The sequence below is a fragment of the Humulus lupulus genome, chromosome 5 (assembly GCF_963169125.1).
Source record: "Humulus lupulus chromosome 5, drHumLupu1.1, whole genome shotgun sequence".
Classification (NCBI taxonomy): Eukaryota; Viridiplantae; Streptophyta; class Magnoliopsida; order Rosales; family Cannabaceae; genus Humulus; species Humulus lupulus.
In genome coordinates, this window is record NC_084797.1 from 153,824,134 (window position 1) to 153,847,451 (window position 23,318).

A 23,318-nucleotide genomic window follows, 5' to 3' on the forward strand; every position below is an offset into this window, starting at 1 on the left:
GATACAAAAAAATTCAAAATTAATCATAAAATGTAATTCTCAATAGAATGATAAACCATAAGTATTACATTAAACAATAACTAATTCAAACCATGAATGTGTCTACTTCATGAGATCTTAGTTCTAACTTAAGTTTGAAAGCATAACATAATAAAGTTTTATAATCTTGAACAATTTTTACTTCAAAAATGAAAAATAGAAACATTACAAGATACACAAAAGTAAACGAAACTTGCTCCATCCTTCAATTCATCATCCTTTGTGCACTTGTCTTTGTTGTGAGTCCATTTGCTTAGTTGCAAGAAAATTTAAATAATTAATGCTTCAACTTAAAGTTATAGTAAACTAAAAGAGTACATAAAAAAAGTTAATTACCTAATTATAACTTTATCAGCTGGCCATGCAATTATACTACCTGTAGCATCTTCTATAGTAGACATAACTGTTGAAGGCCTCCACAGAAATGCATCATTCTTTCTCACAAGATCTATCCCCACTTTCATAGCACTAGGCCCAAGAGGAACATGGTGAACCTCATCCTTTGGGTCACTTGAAATAAAATAACCTTCTGCAACAATTTCTCCAGATCCAATCCAATCTAATATTTTGCATCTGGAGCCATTGATTTTAATGCAGATATTAGTGAAATAACAACTATAATTGATACTACAACTCAAACTAATCCATACCTCTATAGGTGTTTGGCTAGAGTCAGAAAGTTTTAATGACAAACGTATGCCCCCAATCCCATCATAATAGAGAGGTACCTGCCAAGAAAGAGATGAGGTTAACCATACAATCTACAACACAAAAATTATCGGTGCTCACAGATTCATAAGTAAATTCACGACATAAAAATATAAATAGAACCAATACAGGGGAATATTTATCCCCAAGAGATTAAGATGGCCATGGCACTCACATGGTTTCAACAATAGTTGGGTATTTTTAGTTAATAAAATATAAAATATCAAATAGATCTTAATAAATACCTAAACTATAGCCACTATAAAGAAAAAATAAACTTCATTCACACAAACCAAAAGAAACACAACTAATTGGGCTTCACTCAAAGACACATAGATATTGAATAAAACATTTCACAAATCCAAATTTTTAGACAATCAACCCGAGCTCTAATTTAATTTTTTTAATAATTGTCTACTCAAACTACTATTCACTAATCTCATAAAACTGTATTGCATTATTGTTATTATTTGAAAAACAGAGAAGAAGATAAGACAATGTTAGCAGCATATACATATGTATGTATACGTTTTAGTATTGTTATTATTATTTGAAACTCTTGTTTTAGTGTGTACAAATTATATTTAAAAAGAAAGTCACCGCCCTTATAAATGTGCACAGCAAGCAGGAAAATCAGAAAATAAAAAAAAACATAAATATATATATTATTACATATATGGTGTATTCATATATCCACTTGATATCTTTTTGATAATTTTGTGTAGTGATGAATGTTGATAATGCTATAGTTTGTGCTAATATAACTAGTTTTACTTAGGGTTGTACTGCAACAGTGCTTCTGGTATGGACTGATGGTGCTAAAAGTTTTTTTGCACAATGTGCAAATGTGGGGGACTCAGCATGTGTTATGAAGTACGTATCATGTTATTTTTGTCTTCCTTAAATATATCTCTGTAAAATTAAAATATCATGAACCAACCCAACCAGCAATGAAATTCAAATAAATCACAAACTCAGACAGAATAAACTTAAGCAATTGATGAAACACATTAACGCACACATGATCATGACAATGAACTTATGATGTTTTAATACAGTATGTTATTTTTGTCTTCCTTAAATATATCTCTGTAAAATTATTATTGTTTAATACTTATTAGATGTGGTCCAAATATAATTATAGAAGTACCTGCATTGTAATTTATACCAGCAGCATGATAATTTATACTGAATATGTTTAATTGTAGCAGTGCCAATGGGAAACCGATTAAGATGACGGAGGACCATAGAGTAGTTAGTCATACTGAAAGACTGAGAATGGAAGAAAGAGGAGAGCCACTGAGAGATGGGGAAACACGATTATGCGGTACTTAAACTTCATTTTTTTGTTTTTGGACTACCATAATCTTAAATAAAGAAGTAGTCACTTTTTGCCTCTTCTTCAGGCTTGAATCTTGCTCGGATGCTTGGAGACAAGTTTCTTAAAGAGCAAGATGCTCGGTTCAATTCAGAACCATTTTATATATTGGTTCTAGTCTTTGTACTATTAGAAGGGATAATGGTTTTTGTACACAGTTATAGACAAGCAGTTTCCTTCATGTTTATGTTTCTGGATCATAATTTTGATTCTATTTTCTAATATAAATTTCTAATTCTATTGTGACTATCAGTTTTTCTCTTTCTTTCCTTTGTGCCTAAATATAGTGAGGCTTGGACTCTACTTTGACTCTCAGATGATTCTCTTCTATGGAAGAATATTCTGCTGAACTATAAAGGTGTGATTTAGTTTGGTTTTAGTATTTTAGCAGCTGACTATATAAGGTGTGATGCAACTGTAGTGGTCAAGATGTATATGAATTATAATGGGTTTCTTTTTATTAAATCCATAATAGTCTACTTATATGCACTGCAAATAACATATGCCCATGCATCAGAGCAATTACACTTGATAATTGAAATGATCTATTGCAACATCTAGGAACTACTATATAGGAAAAGTTTAAGCTGCTACATGTTGCAGTATCTGGTTATTCTAAAAATTACTAATACTATCTGTAGGAATTGGTTCGGCCAGCTATGCTGACCTGTTCATTTCAGTCACTAACAACTTAACTGTTTTACTCTTCTTAGTAATGTTAGTTAAGTATAATTGTCTATAAATAGACATTACATTGTACATGTTGCTTTTAATGACAATTTACATTGTATTAGCTCTGTAATCTTGTAAACAAATTGATATAGAAGGCTTTCAAGATTGTAATGTGGATTGATATTCAGCAATAAAGAAAGTGGCTATTTCATTCAAATTCTCTTCTTCTTCTCACCTCTGTTTTTTAATTTTCTCTGTCTAAAGTTCTATAAGATTATTCTTAAGCTATTTGATCAATTGTATTTGATTAAGGATTCACAACACTATCAGCAGAGATGATTATAGTCATAATCATTTTGATCCATTTGCACTCAATACTTGTTATGCACATGTATTGAAGATCAAGTTAAAGTTTGAGCTAATGGGCCACACCGTTGATTGTTTTACGATGAGTAGTAGTTTGAGGAGTAAGAACCCATTGATGAGTATATATAGAGAGAGATAAGACAGAAATATAATATTACTGAGAAAAGCTCCTAAATTGAGAAAGAAATAAATAGAAACAACCATTTACTTCTCACAGGGGAATGAAAAGTTAACTTTTTCTCTTTTGTACAATGCACCCAGACATTTACTTGAGCCGTGAATTATATAAATTTGACCCACAATAAAACTCTCCATTACATAAATTCGTCTAATAGCTAAGCTATGTTCATAAAGATAATTTTAAAAAAGTGCTACAATATGAATTCTTTGATAATGAATAGGAAGCTAATTGCACGGAACAATTTTGCAGTGATCACAAGATGCATAACCAAGTTTTTCAAGTTTACAACTGAGATAAAAAAATCATCAACTTTTGATGTGGTAGTGATATAATGGTATTTCCTCACCCTTAATTTAAATAACTAAGAAAAAAATATGATAATTTAATGAGGTAACACTTTGGTGGTGATAGAACATGTCCAGGAAAACATGGGTGGAAGGAGAATCATATCCCAATTTATTAATAAGAAAAAAACTAGTCTTTGCTAGAAATTTATTTTGCATCTATCTTGTGTTTAATATAAGAAAATAAAACCTAATAAGTACCAAGAATTTGAATAAATGTTTATGACAAACAAAAGTCAGTTGTCATCAAGACAGTAACTGAGGCCTGAAGCATCAGACTGTAAAGAGGCCTCAATAGCAGCATCATTGTATTCAGTAACAGGAGAAATTATTGGCTGGGTCTGGGGTGGAGTAAAGAATGGTACACTGCTCTCTTCTCGAGGTGGGAATTCAACTCCAGCAGCCTGTGATATATATTTATACATAGATTACTTAGAATACTTTATTATAAATGTAAGTTAAGAAATCAAAATAGGTTCCTTTCCAAATAATGTAGTAGCACATTAGCTATAAAAACTCTAAACCGAAAAAGGAACACATAGCAAATTATATATCTTAGTCTTTATGAAAGCAGGCATTTTTATTGAAACATCATAGTTTCAACAATCATCACAGTTACAAGAAGAAAACCAATCACAGACCTAGAAGGGAAAAAAAAACTCACCATTCTACTGGATAATCAATTTGAGCAATTTTTTAGATGAGCATAGCCAACATGAGAGTTGTCTGTATCAGACATATAAAGAGCATAGTAAAAGTGGATTCTTTCACTAAAATAATGTCACCTCTAAAATAAATATATAAAAGAAAATATCATATGAAGAGTTAGGACTAGGGCTAGGATGATGAATCTTGAACGATATATGATGAGATAGATATATTTATATACATATATTTAGAGAGAGAGAGAGAGAAAGAGACCATGTTCCATTTGTAAAAAAAAAAAGAAGTAAGGGCAACAAACAACCAACAGCTAACAGCAAGCCTAAAAAAAGGATGAACTACAATGCTTTTTTTTTTATCAAGAAGAAAGGATGAACTTCATTAATCAAACAAGCAAAGATACACACTAAACCAACTCAAACAACCAACGGCTAACAGCAAGCCTCAAAAAACAACTCACAGCAAGCTAAAAGAAAAACCAATACAGGGAAAAACAGAGCAGAACACTAAAGAATTACATAGTGAACTGAGCTAGTAAACGATTATCCTGGGCATAAAGTTTCTTTTTCCTAATACTGATAAGCCTATGATGCAATAAAAGTTTAACTTCAGCAGCTAAACTAGAAGCAGACCGAGAGCAATGATAAAAAACACAGCCATTTCAATTCCTCCAAATGCAGTACACTACAGCAGCTAACAACATAATATATATATGTGACAGTAATCCATTGTTTCTGCTAGAAATCCAATCTCTCCATTTGTTCTTTGCCTGTTCATTGCTTTTACTAAATCACATACTCGCATAAATGAATTGCCTTATATATGAAAATTAAAGTACTTTTCCACAGAATGGATAAGGGAAGCTTTGGGACAACCTTATAGTGAGGACACAGAAAGGTGAAGACAGCCATACTGTTGAGATTAGCTTACTCTAATTTTTGAAGAGCATAAAAAGCATAAAAAATGTAGAGCATAAAAACATAAAACAAAACTAGTTGCAGAGCATAAAAAATACCATTAACAGGAGCCTGAAACAGAGATCAAAATGTAGCTGCAGGCAAGCTGTAAACAAAAGCAAACCCTACAAGCAAACAAAATTAACAGAAAACAGATGGAAATACTGAATACACCATAACAGAAGGAAATACTCATCATTTAAATGTCGCAATCTAAAAAATAGGGGACCGCCATTGATTAAGCTAGAAAAGTCTGTCGCTCCTATGAGGGAAAACAAAATCAGAAGACAAGAGAGAGAGAGAGAGAGAGAGAGAGAGAGAGAGAGAGAGAGAGAGAGAGATTTAGAAGAGATACGTACCATCGAGCCTACACCTCGCCTTTCCAAGCCCTGCCACCATCAAACCTCACAGCCACTGGTGCACCTGCAAAACAGAAAGAAATAAGCATAGCTAAGTGTCTAAGACATTTGTAATTTATATTATGCACCCAAAAGCAAGCAATTTCTTCCACATCAATAAATTTATTGTCAAAAGCATTCTATAAATGAATAATAAATGATAGTATTCTCCATGAAACTAGAAAAGACTCAGATCATAACATTACATTATAATCAGAAAGATGCTACTTTAGAAGACCATGAGAATCAATGGCTAGTTAATTACTTCTGATTTCAATTAAAAATGCATTCAAGCACAATAAAAGTTAAAGAAACCAACACTACTCAAGGCCACCAATTATAAAACTTTCAGTAAGGTTACTGTAAGATCTGGCTGATCAAATTCAATATAATTGAATATGTATGCAAACCGCACCAAATGAATCCCTCCCTACATATATTTACACACTGAAAGAATACGTGCGAGGTTTACTAACTAAAACAACTAAAATCCTAAGATACATGTCAAATCCAATGCTATAAACAAACTCTTATTTCTTTACAATCTCTAATAATAACAGAAGTATAACCTGATGAACTGTTAAGCAGCGTTCTTTACAAGCTCAAGCCATCATAATGTGGTAGCATGACAGCCAATACGTGTATATTTAGATCAGTTTCATCTGCCTCACATACCATCTTGTAAAATTCTGTCAAAAACAGAGAAGAATTTGACATAAAAATATAGCAAAACATAGATGAATCCTAATAGAACATAACTAATAACATAAATACACACAAATAGATTATAAATACATTTTTGATTGTTCAAGAGAATCAATTATATTTGTTCACCAATTAATACATAATAAAATTGATAATAAAAAAATGTCAAAAGAACAGACAAAACAACATCAATACTATTATCTCTCACATAATTCAGACTCAAAATAGAACCATTAATAGCTAATTTATTTTACGAATTAACTACAAGCACCAAATGAAACCAAAACTGTAATAGCTCCAAATACATTAGTATTACAAATAGGAAAAAGATTATTCAAAGTTGACAAAATGGAAAATTCCTAACAAAAGAGGGGAAACTAAAATAAATAAATAAACTTATCTTTTATTAGAGGGTAATCAAATACAAAATAAAAGGCTATGAAACTAACCAAAGCTACATTATCAAAAGCTATGAAACTATCAGCTTTCATAAACCCAATACAAAATATATTTTACATCATCAAGTTGTAATCTTTGCTTGATCAATCCCAAACAAACAATAATTCCATAAAAGGGAGAAACAGAGAACTAACATAGATATTAAAAATGATAGGTTCATATACAGTTGCTTTACCACCATGGACTGTCTTGACTCTTGAGACCAATTTTATTCCCATATAAGTCTTTCAATGAATACTAATAATAGCCAAGTAGAAAAGAAAATGCAGAGAACACCTCTTTGATTAAACAGACCAACAATCAAATTCAACAAGAGTGGGATGGAGTAAAGAAAAAAGAAGCCCTTAGATGGTTTAGCAGCAAAACTCATATCAAAACAAATGTAGATTGCTTTATTTATTATCACCTATTAGAATAGTTCATGTATATGCATAGCTAAGAAAATACATTATATATTATCTTAATCAATAAAGAAAATTAGTAGAACAAGAAACCTTATGACTACAATTAAAACGTAACTGAACATGTTATATATGCAGCAATTATATACAATCACTATTGTAAACATCAATCATAACTTAGAAAACTACAGCTGAAGCCCTCAACCTTAAAAGGAATAATCTCAAGACATTGCATCAACTTATAAAAAAGAAAATGCTAACATTACTTGTACACGTATATTCCATAAAAAAAATTTTAAAAAAAAGGCACATGGGAAAAGAATAAACCACCACCCCACAAGAGAACCCTATTGGCATCCTCCAACTAATTACTACGAACCAATTCCTCTGCCACAACTAAGTAAGCATAAATCATACTAAAGCCCCACCAATATTAGTTTTCAAATTCTCTTATAACATAAAATATAGTTTTCAATACATTTAAGTTATTTACCATATCAATCTATGCAAATAATAAGATTTTTGAACAATTTTAAATCTAACACGCATCTTTAAATAAAACTCATTTGCTAGAATGCTGCTAAGACTCTTCTCAATTTCTTTTCCAAGAATATCATTGTTTGTATAATCCATTTCCACTCTTTTCATCTCCCAAAATCTATTTTAAAAATAATAAGAAAAAAGAAATCATTCCTTTTAAATCGAAGTCAATAATATTAAGTGAACTGATCTAAAAGCATGTTGCTTCATGCATTTTAATTTCTCATTAAGACCTGGCTAAAAGCAATCAATACAAAATATTATATAACCACTATGTCAAAAAGCAATCAGTTGAATATTTATATTAGATGAAATTAACGCATCTACTGTGTCATCTGCCTCAGAAAAAGCAGCTCCAGCAAAAGTTTCTGTCAAGCCATATCCTTGACCAATAGGAGCCCTATTTAAGCATAATCAACCAAAAAGAAAAGTATGCAATAATAAGCAATAGATACACATGAAATGAAAAATAACACAACCCATTGCAAGAATTTCACAGTGCATAGTTAGTCTAGCATGGAACTAAATATGGAAGTATTAGCATCTAAATGAATTTGGACGAGTGATTGCGTGCATATAAGTATGACATATAACTTCACATGTGGACACACTAATCTAGTAGAGTTTGCAATCCAATAATTTAACCTTTTAATAGTATTAAATAACAAGGTTAAACCTCAAATTCAATTATTGTAAATCTCAAGAATATGAAATAATTACCCCATGCAGATGTTGACATCTTTGCTATTTAGTTCTGGAATGACTATTATAACTGCTGCAGCAGTGGCTACAATGTTTCCATGTGTTATCATAACACCCTAAACATTCACACCAAAAAATTTCAATACTTTCAGAAGATGATTGAACAAGTATTCAATTCAGAATATATACTTGTAAAGAAGAACTCCAAATTACATTTTTACTTGAACTAAAATGTACAGTAATTATTCACTTCCAACCAAGTTTCTCAAAAGAAGCCTTCTTCAATGAATAAAGACAAACATATGGAATCATTACATATTGAAATTTTATTTTATCACTATTAATAGGAAAACCAATTTTGACCATTTTATTTAAATCTAACAGTCATAATAAATCACTTTATCGATAAAGCATCAATGTCAAATAAATAACAAATACCATTTTTCATACAAAAAATTGACCCCTGCCAATAGGGAAAACACCCTTACCGAACTAGCTTCCTATATATTTAGATATATATTTATTCACACACATAGACAAATTAATATTAATATGCATGTTGCACTAAGATACAATGTATTTGTACAATCTAACATTCAATATACATTTGGATCAGTACTAACTATTGCTCAAGCAAAAGAACAGGAAACATAACAAAAGAAACAAATAGCAGGAAACCAACCTTTGGCAGACCTGTACTGCCACTTGTGTACATAACAACATCAACTTCATTCTTAGAGGGTAGGCTTGGTGGAACGGGACATGCTTTACCAAGTCTCTCAACTTCAGAAAAGGACACAACTGTCCAGCCGCTCATGCTTTCAGAATATCCAGTTTCTTTTGAAGTTCCATCTTCTTCAAAATAAATAACATTCTGAATCGTTTTGTCAAAAACTAAAGCCTCTCTTAAGCTTCAAATGAGAAATCTAGATAGAGTTTCATCACAAAGTATTAACATAAAGTACCTATTGACAAACAAATGATTACCCAGTCCCATTATAGTTGATCAGTAATGTTATCCGAAACTAAAATTTCTTTGCAGCTTTATAAGGAAATAGATCGAATTTCACCGCAAAGTCTTTTTACATAGCAACGAAAATTTCAATTTGTAGAATGTAGCTAGATATTGCTTAAGGTGTGTGTAACCCCAGCAAAAACAAAATCAACTGGCAATACATTGCAACGAAATATTACAACTTGACACTTATATTAAGTCAATATTAAATGAGACTCAGCTCTTATCTCTTTGTAACATAGATCTATCGAAATTGAATTTCCTATAACTTGTAGCTCACAAATCATTTTGGTTCTGTATAAATATTTACTGGAATCGTGGGCAGAAAACAAAATCCAATGTTATATCACTTACAACAACAACGGCAAACGAAAGAAATTATTTATTAAAAAAGAGGAAGAACAGACACACAAATTAAACCCCTTGTTGTCATTTTATATATACACATATACATAATACAAATATAGAAAATATTGATCTTTGGTTGCCCACCTTTTGTTTTCTTAATAGATAAATTACAAAAGCATGAATGAATAAGAAAAGAATTGAGCTCCAACTACAACATTCAGCCAACAATTTGTATTATCAGGGATGAGAGAAACGAACCTGAGATAGTGGGCGTGAGGCAGAGAACTCGTGAGGCAGAGAAGCTCCACTCTGGAGCGTGACTTCGTGAGGCGGAGAAAGAGCTCCACTCTGGAGCGAGTCTTCGTGAGGAAGAGATGAGTTGAGAAGACTTCGTGAGGCGGAGAGACGAGACGAGAGAGAGACTTCGTGAGGCGGAGAGGGCGGAGAGACGAGACGAGAGAGAGACTTCATGAGGGCGGAATGAGTCTTCGTGAGTGAGGGCAGAGAGGGCGGAGTGAGTCTTCGTGAGGGCGGAGAGGGCGGAGATGGAGGCTGAGAGAAATCTTTCGGGTAACTTAGATTTAGGGAATTTGGCAGATGAGACTAACAAAAAAAAATTCATTTTGGCGCCTGAGTTTTATTCATATGGTGCCAAAATATGTCTTCCGTGTGTTTTTAATCCCCCACCAATAATAGCACTTCTAAATATATGCTATTCTTTAATGTAATATATACTAAATATTGTTGTAGTGATGATGAAACAGGAAGTGAGAGTCAAGATTAAATTCCCCATCGACAGGGTAGCCTTTGTGGGGAGATATCTGCCAGTGGAAGGGGGGAAACACTGGGTTCAATTTAAGTTTGATTTTCTTCCTCTACTTTGCTTTTGCTATGGTCGATGGGGCCATCATAAAAACTCATGCTCCGAGGAGCAAGTTCTGGTCCAAGACCCAAAGGGGAATATGGTAGCTCTATATGGTGGTTGGCTTAACACAGAAGATGAAAAGAAGAACTGTTTCAGCAACACAAAGGGAGTTTTGATAGCTGAAGAAGAAGAGACGGCGGCATACACAGAGGCCGGAGGAGCTAGGAAGGAGAAGGTTAACCATGGGGCCAAGGAAGTTGATGGGACTGCAAAGGGTACTATCGTGCATGGAGCTCCTAAATGCGCATTGGGGGAAGAGAATTTGCAGTCCCAGTTGGCTGCTCTGGACAGGGAGCAAGGGATAGAAAAGAAAAATGGTGGGAATTTGGGAACTAAGAAAAGTGATAATCCTAGGAAGGAACTTTTGCCCCCTACAGAGAGGAATAATGGAGACAGACTAAGGAGACAGCAGGATGGACAAGTGGCGGCAGTGAAAGTGCATGTTGGGTCAACAGATCTTAAGCAGGATGACAAGTACGAAGGTGTGAGTGGGCTGGGCCTAAGGCCTTCTGGGTTACGGGCATGTGAAGCGAAGGAGCTGGGTCCTCAACCGGAGGGACCGACCCAAGGCCAAAATCTGGTTAATGAGAAGGGAAAAGGGCACGTGCTGATACATGAGATGACCATTGAAAACATTCGAAAGAAAGGTTGGGAAAGAGTAACTGGAAATAAAAGCTCTGGTAAGGATACATCCCAGGAAAGGTACGAGAATACGATATGTAATAGGAAAAGAAGAGGTGAGAAGGAGGGGAACTCTGAGAGGCTAGAGCGAAGATGCAAGAAACAGGATGTGGAAGGGACAAAGTTTGAAGAGATCAACTTCAACCCCCCCCCCCCCCCCAATTATGCTGGTTCCAGGGACATTCTCTGTTGGAAGCACATCTCCTCCTTCTGCTCAACCCCAAGGAAAAGGAAGGAAGAAAATGTCGATCAAGGAAGAGGCCCGAAACAGGGCCACAAGGCTCGGAGTCATCAAACCGAGTGAGAAGTCAATGGCTAATGGAGAGGAGGCAGGATTGATGATGGAAGGAGGAAAGGAAACACCAGGGGAGAGGTTTCCTATCTTAGAGGATTCCTCGTCTCCGACAAATGAAGTCGAGTCGGCGCGCCTTGTAGACCAAGGCCGCCGATCACAATGAAAATCCTTTGCTGGAATGTGCAGGGGTTGGGGAACCCCTGTACATTCAATATTCTAAAATCCCATTGTGTTCGTCTAAAACCGGATATTGTGTTTGTCATGGAAAGCAAGCTTGCCCGGAGCCAAGCTGAAAGTGTTACTCTTAGATGTGGGTTTGACAAGTTGTTTACCGTGGATAGAGCTGGGTTAAGCGGGGGTTTGTTGCTTATGTGGAAATCCTCCGTGAAGGTTAGTGTCTGTAGTTATTCAAAATCTCACATCGATACCATTATCCATAAAGAAGAGGAGGTGGGTTTCCATTTCACAGGAGTGTATGGTAACCCGGTAGCTGGAGACCGCATTCATACTTGGGAATTATTGTGTCGTCTGGCTGACTCTATCCAGGGGCCATGGATCCTTGGAGGTGATTTTAACGAAATTTTGACGATGGAGGAAAAGTGTGGAGGTAGTGTGCGAAGTGGGGAGGCTATGAGTAGATTTCAGAGAGCACTGGATTACTGCGCTCTGGACGACATTACCAGACAGGAGAAAACCTTCACGTGGTGTAATGGCCAAAAGGCTAACTTTATCATGGAAAAACTGGACCGTATGCTTGCTAATGTGGAGTGGAAAGAATTGTTCAGGGACTTCAGGATCCAGTACCTTGACTGGATGGGCTCTGACCATAAGGCCAGTGTTACTGTGTTTGGTGAGGAGGGGTCCTCTATGGAGAAAAGAGGTAATTTCAGGTCCCGATTCCATTTCGAGGAGGCTTGGTGTGACGAGGCGGCGTGTAAACAAATTATCGAGGAGAAGTGGAATAATGGCATAGTTTGCAACAACCCTTCCGAGCTCAAAATGAAGTCGAAGGAGTGCAAGGAGGAGTTAAGGCAATGGAACCATAAGATGAGGAAGCAAATGAACTCGAGCATTGTTGAATTGCAACGAATAATTAATGACTTATCTCTGTCAATGGATCCTGGCAACTGGCAACATCTCAAAAGAGAGGAAAAACATCTGAACTGTTTGGTGGAGAAGAAAGAAGTTTACTGGAGACAGAGGAGTAGAGCAGTCTGGTTAAAATGTGGAGATCGAAACTCTAGGTACTTCCACCATAAAGCCTCGTTGAGAAAGAAGAAAAACAAGATTGGTGGGCAGCTGAACAATGAAGGGAACTTTTAGAGCAAAATTGAGAATATCGAAAAAGTGGTAGTTGATTATTTCCAAAACCTATTCAAGTCAACTAGTCCCTCCAATGAATCCATAGATAATGCTATAAGAGGGATCCAACCAAGAATAACGGAGGATATGAATGAGAATTTACTGGGTAGGTTCACGGAGGAGGATGTCATATCAGCGGTGAGGGGCATGAATCCTATCAAAGCCCCGGGGATTGATGGGCTCCCCGCCCTCTTTTTTCAGAAATTTTGGAGCTCGATTAGGGGGGATGTCGTGAGTGTTTGTTTGAAAGTTTTAAATGATAACATCCCTCTACATAAACTCAATGAAACTCTGATTACGTTAATTCCGAAGGTTCCTAAAGCAAAGAAAGTTGAGAAGTACCGGCCTATTAGCTTGTGCAATGTGGCATATAAAATCGTGTCGAAATGCTTGGTTGATCGCATGAAGAGCTCATTGACGGTGGCTGTCTCGAATTCTCAAAGCGCGTTCGTGATGGGTAGGATGATACATGATAGTGCAATTATTGGATATGAAGGGCTACATTGCATGAGAAAGGATCGCTTTGGAAATGGTAAGAAATTGGCCTTAAAACTTTATATGTCTAAGGCTTATGATAGAATTGAATGGAGGTTTGTGGAGCGGTTGATGTTAAAGATGGGATATCATGAAGATTGGGTGAAGAAAATCTTGGGGTGCATTACTTCAGTCTCCTTTTCCTTCCTGCTGAATGGGGAAGTCAGAGGTAATGTGTCTCCAGGGCGTGGCCTCCGCCAAGGCGACCCCCTCTCTCCCTTCATTTTTTTTCTTTGTGCTGAAGCGCTCTCTTGTTTGATTTTGGGAGCTGAACAGAGTAATCTCCTAGAGGGTCTTTGCTTCGGAAGAAGGGGTGTTAGAGTATCCCATTTGTTCTTTGCGGATGACAGTATTATGTTTCTAAATGTGAATGTTGATGAGTGTAGAGCGTTGAAATACATTCTCCGTTGCTACACGACCGCCTCGGGACAAATGATCAATTTTAGTAAGTCTGAGGTATGTTTCGGTAGCAAGGTTGATGAGGGGACCAAGAAAGAGATAGCTGAGATTTTGGAGGTTCAAATTACGAATGATTTTGAGAGGTATTTGGGCCTTCCGGGGCTGGTTGGCAGATCAAAGAAGGAGACCTTCAAATATATCAAAGCTCGTATTTGGAATAAAATTAAGGGTTGGAAGAGATCTTTGTTTTCTGCAGCTGAAAAGAGGTGTTGATTAAGGCAGTGGTGCAGGCGATGCTGAATTATGCTATGAACTGTTTTAGACTACCCTTAAACCTGATAAATAGTATTCATAGCATTGCTGCCAAGTTCTGGTGGGGCTCTTCTGAGAAAAGAAGGAGAATTCATTGGTGCAAATGGGAAGTGCTGTGTAAAAGAAAGTTCAGAGGAGGTTTAGGATTTAAAGACATGGAACTCTTCAACAAAGCTATGATTGCTAAACAATGCTGGAGGCTAGTGAAATATCCCGACTCCCTCGTCGCTAAAGTCCTCAAATACAGTTACCATGGTAACTGTGATTTTTTGTAGGCAAAGTTGGGTGCTGCCCCTTCCTTTATTTGGCGAAGTCTCCTCTGGGGGCGACAAATTATCGAAGCTGGGGCGCGTTGGAGAATCGGTTCGGGAGAAGAGGTTCGAATTGTTGAAGATAAATGGCTGCTAAGGCCTGTGCAGTTCACATTTATGGAGCAACCCGAGCTGCCTCCGGGACTCAAAGTAATTGACCTGAGGGGAGCTGAGGGGGAGTGGGATGAAAACTTTGTACGAAGTATCTTCAATAAGGAAGATGCGAGCAGTATCCTGGGTATTATCCCAGGGCCCCTGGATTCTAGAGATAAGAGGATATGGAATTATAACCAAAATGGCGAGTACTCGGTGCGTAGTGGCTATCAAGTGGAAATCCGGGAAAGAGAAATGGTAGAAGGGTCAGACATGAGAGAAACTGAAAGATGGCGGAAAAAAGTGTGGAGTTTGAGTGTCCCTCCTAAAATCAAACAATTTTTATGGAAGCTAAGCAACAAGTGGCTTCCCACTAACAGTGTGTTGTTTTGTAGGAAACTTAGGAAAGATTACGACTGCTGTAGATGCGGGGAGAATAGCCAAAGAGAAGATTGGTATCATGCAATTTGGAGCTGCCCAAGGAATAAACAGGTCTAGAAGGTGGTGGGGTTCAGCAAGATCATTAAAAGAAGGAATTTGGAAGACCCGATTTCCTTCCTTTCCAGAATCTCTTCTCAGCTTCCCAAAGACAGATTTGGGTTCTTCATTGTTTTAGCTTGGCAGTGTAGGAAGAGTCGTAACAATGGTCTGCTAAAGAGATGGAACCCAGAGGCTACTGCGATGGTGGACTGGGCAGCCAACTACCATAACAAATTTGCTCAAAGTCGGGGTGCCAATTCCCACAAAAGCACCTCTATCCATGAAGCGTGGACATCCCCTGCTGTGAATGAGCTTATGATCAACGTGGATGCTGCTAGGAACAAGGTTCAAGGCTGCTGTAGCAGTGGCGTGGTGATCAGGGACTGTGCTGGAAGGGTTATTGTGTCCAAAAGCACTTTCATAAATTGTGCCTACGACCCGCTTGTGGCTGAGCTGCTGGCCATTCAACATGGCATTGAATTGTGTAAGAATTTAAACCTGCAGGGGGCTGATTGTTTCAGATAGTAGCTTAGCAGTGGGTATGCTAAACAGACCTCCAGAAGAGAGTGGAGATCTTGATTTACTGGTGGCTGCTATTAAAAGGGAGGCAGAGGATCTCAGAATTTTGTCTGTTCGGTATGGCCCAAGATCGTCGAACACTATTGCTCATTTGACAGCCAAGTTTGCTATTCGATATCAAGCTTCTGGCTTTTGGGAAGGAGGGGTTCCTCCTATGGCGTCTTTGGCTCTTGCTGAAGATATGGCTTGCCTGGGTGGCCGACTCTAGGCTGTTTTGTTTTTCTTTTGTTCCTCTTTGTTCTCTTATGTATTTCCTCTCAAAAAAAAAAAAAAAACTAAACTACCAGTTACCCATTACTCTCTTATTCAATTGCCTAGTCGATTGTTTACTAATTCATACAAGAAAATATTCTCTCAACAATAAAAATGACTTTTTGTAGTGGGTTATTGCGCCACACATACATGCGGCAGGCCTGGACGCAAAAACTGAGACTTATGGCGCCACGTTAAACCCCAATTTTTTTTTAACAGAAATCATATATATATATATATAATGGAATTATCTTGTAGGAGCTTTACTTTAAGCCTTATCGGTGGGACTTTCAGTATTCTCGACCTGTGAACAGTTTTCAGTGCGATTTTTTTTTATGGCTTTACTTTAAGCCTTATCGGTGGGGCTTTCAGTGTTCTCAACCTAGAACAGTTTTCGGCGCAATTTTTTTTTATAACCGTGTATATTGTAGCTATTTAGAGCATCCTGCAAATTTTCAGAAAATTTCGAATAGTTTATAGTACCAAAAACTAGGTTCAAACATGTTGTTCCACGTGTGACTAATTTTTTTTATGTGCGTGGAAAACAACATGTTTGAACCTAGTTTTTGGTACAGTAAATTATTCAGAATTTTCTGAAAAATATGCAGGATGCTCTAAATAGCTACAATATACATGGTCATAAAAAAAAATCGCGCCGAAAACTGTTTACGGGTCGAGAAATACTGAAAGCCCCACCGGTAGGGCTTAAAGTGAAGCTCCTATAGAAGAATTGTCCTATATATATATGACAATTCTTCTACACGGCTTCACTTTAAGTCCTACTGGTGGGGCTATCAGTGTTTCTCAACCCATGAGCAGTTTTCGGCGCGATTTTTTTATGACAGTATATATTGTAGCTATTTAGAGCATCCTGCAAATTTTTAGAAAATTTCGAATAGTTTACAGTACCGAAAACTAGGTTCAAACATGTTACTTTCCATGTGCATAAGAAAATTAGTCATGCGTGCAACAACATGTTTGAACTTAGTTTTCGGTACTGTAAACTATTCTGAATTTTTTGAAAATTTGCAGGAGTCTCTAAATAGCTACAATATACATGGTCATAAAAAAAAATCGCGCCGAAAACTGTTCACGGGTTGAGAACACTGAGAGCCCCACCGGTAGGGCTTAATGTGAAGCCCCTATAAAAGAATTCCCATATATATATAATCACATACTCAGACAAAAATCAGGAAAAAAACAAAAATATAAAAATGATCAACACTAAAACGTAAAGAAACAATCAAAGGAGTAAATGAAACATGTATATGTAAACCAACATTTTAAAGGTATTATACTTTGTATCAAAATCAAACCAATTTTTTTTTTTTTTAAGAAAGATGATAGAAAAATGTGATACCCAAAATGAAAGGACCAACACGCTGAACCTGTAACGTCCCAAATTACCTAAGACTTAAGGCCTTGATTAGGGGGCCAGGATGTCAATTTATGGTAATTATGTACTTATGTGGTACATGTGAGCTTGTTTCTTATTAGAAGGGCAATTTTTGTAATTTATCCCGTTATGGGTATATTTGACATATATGTGATATATGTGTGAGATCACATTATTATGTGGATATATTTGGGTTACTCGGTACGAGACGATCCTAGGGAGCAAGTTAGCGGAAAAGTCACAACGGGACCTAATACCCGACTCTGGGTGAGTCAAGGGATATTTTGGGCACCTAGTGTATTACCGGGTTATCGGGTAACTGGAATAAATAATTTAGGATATATTTGGAGTTAGTGAGATTATGAGGGAATATAAGAGATTTTGACTATTTTGCCCTCGTGGACATTTTTGGTACCCCGAGGCTCGAGATTTACTTAGAGTTACTTAGAGCCTAAGTAACCTCACAATTACACACAGCACCAAAAACAGAGGAAAAATACATTCCCTTTTCTCTCTCTCTCGGCTACATACTTTCTCTCTCAAATTTCTTGAGAATTCTTGCGGTTTAAGGAGAATCGAGGATAGTTTAGGCTCGGGATTGCTTGGGGAAAGACTCACCATTGATTGGGGAAACAGAGGTAACGATTTCCAACCCTAAATCTTCGTGTTTTCTTATTTCTAGTTGAGTTTTGGGAGTTTAGAAAACGCAGCTCTGATTTTGGGATTTGAAGGGGTTTTGGCCAAGCTTTGGCTTGGGTTTTGTTGGGTTTGAGCTACTGAATTGATTGGGGGCTTTACTTTTGAGTTGTAGCTATGTTGGGATAGGATTTTGGAGGGATTTTGCTTGAAGAAAACGAAGAAAAAACAAGGTTTTCATGTCGAGTCACGGCCCTATTCTTGAGGCGCCGTGACTCTCTTGAGTGCTGGGAGAAGGAGGTGCCTTTGGGCCATTTGAGCCACAGCGCCTACTAGGGAGCGTCGTAGTGCGGGTTGAAGTGGAGGAGAGCTTTGGCTCTCTGACTTGGGGCGAGCTGCTCCATTGTTTTGAGTTGAGGCTTGTAACTCCCTACTGCCTTAGAGCCGTTACTAAGTGAGTTAAAGAAATGTGCAATTAACTCGCTAATCGAGGTTTTAGGACAAAAGTGTAATTAAATCATAATCAGAGTCATAAATTAGAAAATGAACATTTCATTGAAAATTATAAAGCGTTTAACATTTGGGATCCCAATGACATAGTTTAGAAATATTTACAACTCAAAATATAACCAGAGTCGACTAGACGACAAAATTCAAGTTTAGTACAATCATCTCCCAAAAACGCCCTTGGCTGTGACAGCCAGGTTGACCAGACATGTACGCACCGCTCGTCACGCTCACCATACTCAAGGTTGATAAACTTTCCCCTTGCCTTTACCTACACCATAGAGCACCCGTGAGCCGAAGCCCAGCAAGAAAACCCTCACAAGTGGATAATATATGCATATTAAACACATAAACACAAAGTCAAGCCATAACCAGGTTATACACGTACGACCATGCCACCCAGGCGCTTTACCAGGCCTTGGGTTCGCGGTCTATACTGTAAGGATATCTCAGGTATCCCTTGGGGTCTCACCCTGGCAACTCGCACTCCGCGTGCTAACGCTGCTCCCAGCACCTTGCCATTCCCGGCCTTCGCTGTTCCCAGCCTTCGTCCTTCCATCATTTACATACACATATGATATAGCTAAGCAGAAATCTAAACACGTATAAATTCAATCAAAGGGCCATGCCCCGCAACACAGTCATATAGGGCCAGGCCCTGCAATTCAATCATATAGGGTCGAGCCCTGCAACACAAGCTCTATGGAAACAGTAGTTTTCTTACCTGTGTCCCGAGCTTTCTAAGTACCGATGTCCCGAGAACAGTTCCCTAGTCCGAGCCTCGCCGAAACCCTAGTCACAATGCATTAACAATTTCCACCCATCAAGCTCTATACCATTAAATAACTTTGGGTCATAGTTCTAGTCTTCGGAACCTTGGGTTTTATCAATCCGGGTGATAAAATCCATCCCAAGCCCTAACCACTAAGTTCCCAAGTCAAATTCCATTCAAAACCATGCATCTTGAACTAGGGTTGTAGCCCAACCCCTCAAGGTCCGCGGCTAGCCTCGAAACAGAGGCTAAACACCTCCCTGGAAACACACACGGGTCACAGCATGCTTGGCCAAGCGCCGCGGCGTGCCCCATGATCAGTGGCCTCCCCAGGCCTAGCGTGCACACTGGCTGCGGCATGCCCCTCCTAGGGCCGCGACCCTTGCCTCCAAACCCAGAAAAATACCAATTTTCCCTGCATTTCCTTCGAGCCAATCCTTCTAAAATCATCCCAACTCATTATCCAAACCCAGAATTAAGCTTGAGCCTCCCTACCACATCATCTAAGCTCTACAATAAATCCAACACAGTCTTATAAACTCAACCCACAACAAGATTTAATTCAAGCTTCTAGTTCACATGCAGCTTATAGTTTTAGCTATAGCTCAATTGAAACTCAAGCGATTTTAAAGTTAGACTCCTTACCTCATCTGATGATTTCTAGCTTTCACTTGCTCCTCAACTTTCAAAGCTCACCCCCTTCAAGCTCCAAGCCTTAGATTTCTGATTAGAGTCTCCCAAACTCAGCTCCAATTTCTCAGCTTTGACTGGTTTTCCTCCAAAATATCACTAAGCCTCCAAGTGTAAAAGAGATAACAGAGTGAGGGAAGAGAGTGGGTCGGTTTAGAGAGTTCCAAATAGTTCTAGGTTTTGTTTTATTCAGCTTAAGTCTATAAGGTTACCTCAAGGCTTGGGGTACCAAAAACGTCCCCGAGTGTAAAATGGTAAATTTTCCCCAATAGTCCCTCCTAGGCGTTCTAACCTCGAATATATCTCCAAATATTTATTTTCATAACCCGATAACCCCGTAAAATGACTAACACCTGAAATACCCCTCGACTCGCCCTGAGTCGAATTTTTGACCCCGCTGTGACTTTCTAGCTAACCGCTCCCTAGGACTGTCTCGGATCATGCAACCCAGATATATCACAATTATCATGTTTATACCCTTAACGGGCTAAGATTACAATCATGCCCCTAATAACCAGACGGAGCCCACATGCATATTTCAGATTACAATCATGCCCCTAATTGTACGCATGCATGAGTAGGTTATTTGTAACGACCCAAATATACTAATAAGGCTTAAGGGCCTTGATTAGTCTACCGGGAGGGCATAACTGGATTATATGTTATTTAAATGACTAAAAGCATGTTTATATGATTATTTGGATATATGTGATGCATGACTATGTGTATTAGTATGCATGTAGGCCCTAATTAGGTCAGAAGGGCATATTCATAATTTTGGCTCGTTGAGGGCATAAATGTAAATATATGTAATAAATTATTGACACCACATTATTATGTGGATATATTTGTAGCTTGTGACTCGAGGCGATCCTAGTGAGCGGTTTAGCGAAAAAGTCATGGCGGAGATTTATACCCAGCTCGGGGCGAGCCTGGGGGTATTTCTGGGAATTTAAGAAGTATATTAGAGATTATTTGATATTGAGGAATATAATAGGTGATTAGTTAGGTGTTGGGAAGTAAGCGGTAAATATTAGAGACACTTAAGGAATTAGCGAGAATTGGGAGTATGACTAAAATTCCCTTAGGATGTTTAAAAGCTTAGTTTTAATTGGGAGGGCAGTTTGGTCTTTTGGTGTTTAAAATCAGATAAGTGTTGTTTTTTGGCTTTATTGCCTTAGTGGAATATGTAGGAAGCTTTAGAAGTCTAAAGAAAAGAAAAGAAGAAGGAAAAAGCAGGAGACTTTTCTCTTTCTTGGTTTGAGGTTTCTTCACCAATTTTTCTAGAATTTAGTGTTGGGGTTTTATACCCTAATTAAAACCCAAATTCTTTGTAATCTCATTTTATTATCAATAAAAGAATAGAAATCATTATTTTTTTTACTTGGTTAATCACTTTGGTCACATGTTTTATTTTCATGATTATTTGTTTAATATAAACTTCTATTAAATCCCGAGCATATAGCTAATCTTATTTATAGTGACGTAATCACAGTGGAATATAAATATGATTATATGTTCAAAATAAGTTAGTCCTAAGATTAGTCAGTGCACTAGATTTACACTGACTTGCCAATCTACGATATGATCTACTTACACATTACAGTGTTATGTTTTTTCTAGAAAATTAGCAAAGTAGATAAGATCGGATGTATTTGTTACATCAGACTGGACCGATATTGACAGTTGATAAGATAAGTAAACATACCATTATTATCTATTCTAGTCATATCATATAGTTGACCATAGGTCAATTCAATCTCAATTCAGAGTGGTTAGTATTCTAATTGATTGTATTATTTGAGTTCTTTGACTTGTTCGTTACCAACTCACCCTACGGACTAGACCATACTTACATCTTGGGAACTCGGTAGTATAATTGAGTGGGAGTGTTAATCATAGATATGAACATCTATAGCTTCTGAAGAAGAAGTGAAACGATGGTTTCCTTTTAGTTTGGTTCAAGGTGTTAAATGATAGAGATCTCATTTCAGTAATTAAATTAGTTTAATGAAATATCATTAACAAGGAACTAAGTGTTTTAAGGATAAAATACAATTAGGGGTAAAACAGTATTTTAGTCCTATCTCGTTGTAGACCGTCTATAGGGGATTGAGTGACAATTATGGCTGTAACAATGGATAATTAATAGCGTATCTATATTTGTTATAGAGCGTTCTATGAATTCAAGAGTGCAATTCTGAGTCTATAGTGGAGTCCTGAGGAATTAATAAGTTAGTAAATTTATTTGTTAGATTTATGATAACTTATTGGAGCTTGATTTCATAGGCCCATGGTCCCCATTGTACCTTGGATAAAATCATCTAGATAGTCTCAATTAATTGATTTAATCATCAATTAGAATTATCAAAGTTAACCAGGTCAATTTTGGATAGTTTCACAGAGTTGTGTAATTTTGGATAGTTGTGCAATTTTTGGGGCTCGGGGTTTGATTCCACCACCCCATTTGGTGGAATTAGGGCTTCCCGAGGGCTCGGGATTGGTCCCGAGATTAGGTTTTGGGATTGAAGTTTGGTGATGATTCTGATCTTGGCTGTGACTAGGTGTACACAAGGGCTCGGACGGGATCACGCTTGAGGGTTGAATTGAACAAAGCTATCAGAATCTAAAGGTAAGAAAACTACACCCGGTTATGTGGGACTAAGAGCTCCCTATATCTGTATGATGTCATAGATGGTATTATGCCATGGGACATGTGATAAACAGCCTAAGTGTGCCGTAATCTATATTTGCGCACAGGGCGCGACTCGGCCACTAGTATCTGAGGACAGCTTGATATTCACTGAGCTCGGTATAAGCGGGCCGGAGTCAGTGGGATAAATAGAGGCTGCGACCTAAGGGAGTTGACCCCGGTTATCATACGTGAATTGGTTATTAATGTGAAATGATGATCTTGGTATGCTGAATACTTGATTATAGTGAATATTTGGATTGTTGAGTTTATGATTATGTTGTATGGGCTATCTGATTATTTGACTGATGATTATGCTCTGCTATTGTGTTTTCTTGTTGGGCCTTGGCTCACAGGTGCTACGTGGTGCAGGTAAAGGCAAGGGCAAAGTGGAACAGTCCTGACATGGAGAGCTTTGAGGCTGAATGTACATAGTCAGCTGATCGGCCGCCACAGCCGAGGAGTAGTACAGGACGGGAAAAGCCTAAATGTCTGTTTTGCCTTAGATTGGCTAGTAGCTGTAATTT

The 23,318-nt window shown here is 37.3% G+C and overlaps 1 protein-coding gene and 1 long non-coding RNA gene across 3 annotated transcripts; both read left to right on the forward strand.

Moving 5' to 3' along the window:
* Positions 1 to 1,568: 1,568 nt before the first annotated feature.
* LOC133780672 (uncharacterized) lies at positions 1,569 to 2,211 on the forward strand. Of its 2 annotated transcripts, none has more exons than XR_009869500.1 (3): positions 1,569 to 1,620; positions 1,959 to 2,074; positions 2,154 to 2,211. It is a non-coding gene; the product is annotated as an uncharacterized LOC133780672 (long non-coding RNA). The 2 variants fall into 2 exon arrangements; XR_009869501.1 differs by having other exon boundaries at positions 1,577 to 1,620; positions 1,956 to 2,074.
* Positions 2,212 to 13,225: 11,014 nt separating this feature from the next.
* On the forward strand, positions 13,226 to 16,054 carry LOC133779594 (uncharacterized). The gene is made up of 5 exons (XM_062219539.1): positions 13,226 to 14,279; positions 14,418 to 14,521; positions 14,659 to 15,242; positions 15,417 to 15,694; positions 15,789 to 16,054. Exons 1-5 carry the CDS (start codon positions 13,226 to 13,228, stop codon positions 16,052 to 16,054), a joined length of 2,286 nt encoding a protein of 761 aa, XP_062075523.1.
* Positions 16,055 to 23,318: the final 7,264 nt, after the last annotated feature.

Excerpts from the sequence above, each read along its gene's own strand:
- LOC133779594 (XM_062219539.1), top strand. The coding sequence starts at position 13,226 with ATGAATGAGAATTTACTGGGTAGGTTCACGGAGGAGGATGTCATATCA. Across the intron at positions 14,280-14,417 it reads CTTCAAATATATCAAAGCTC|TATTCATAGCATTGCTGCCA; the intron begins GTATTTGGAATA and ends CCTGATAAATAG. Across the intron at positions 15,695-15,788 it reads CAAAAGCACTTTCATAAATT|ATAGTAGCTTAGCAGTGGGT; the intron begins GTGCCTACGACC and ends TGATTGTTTCAG.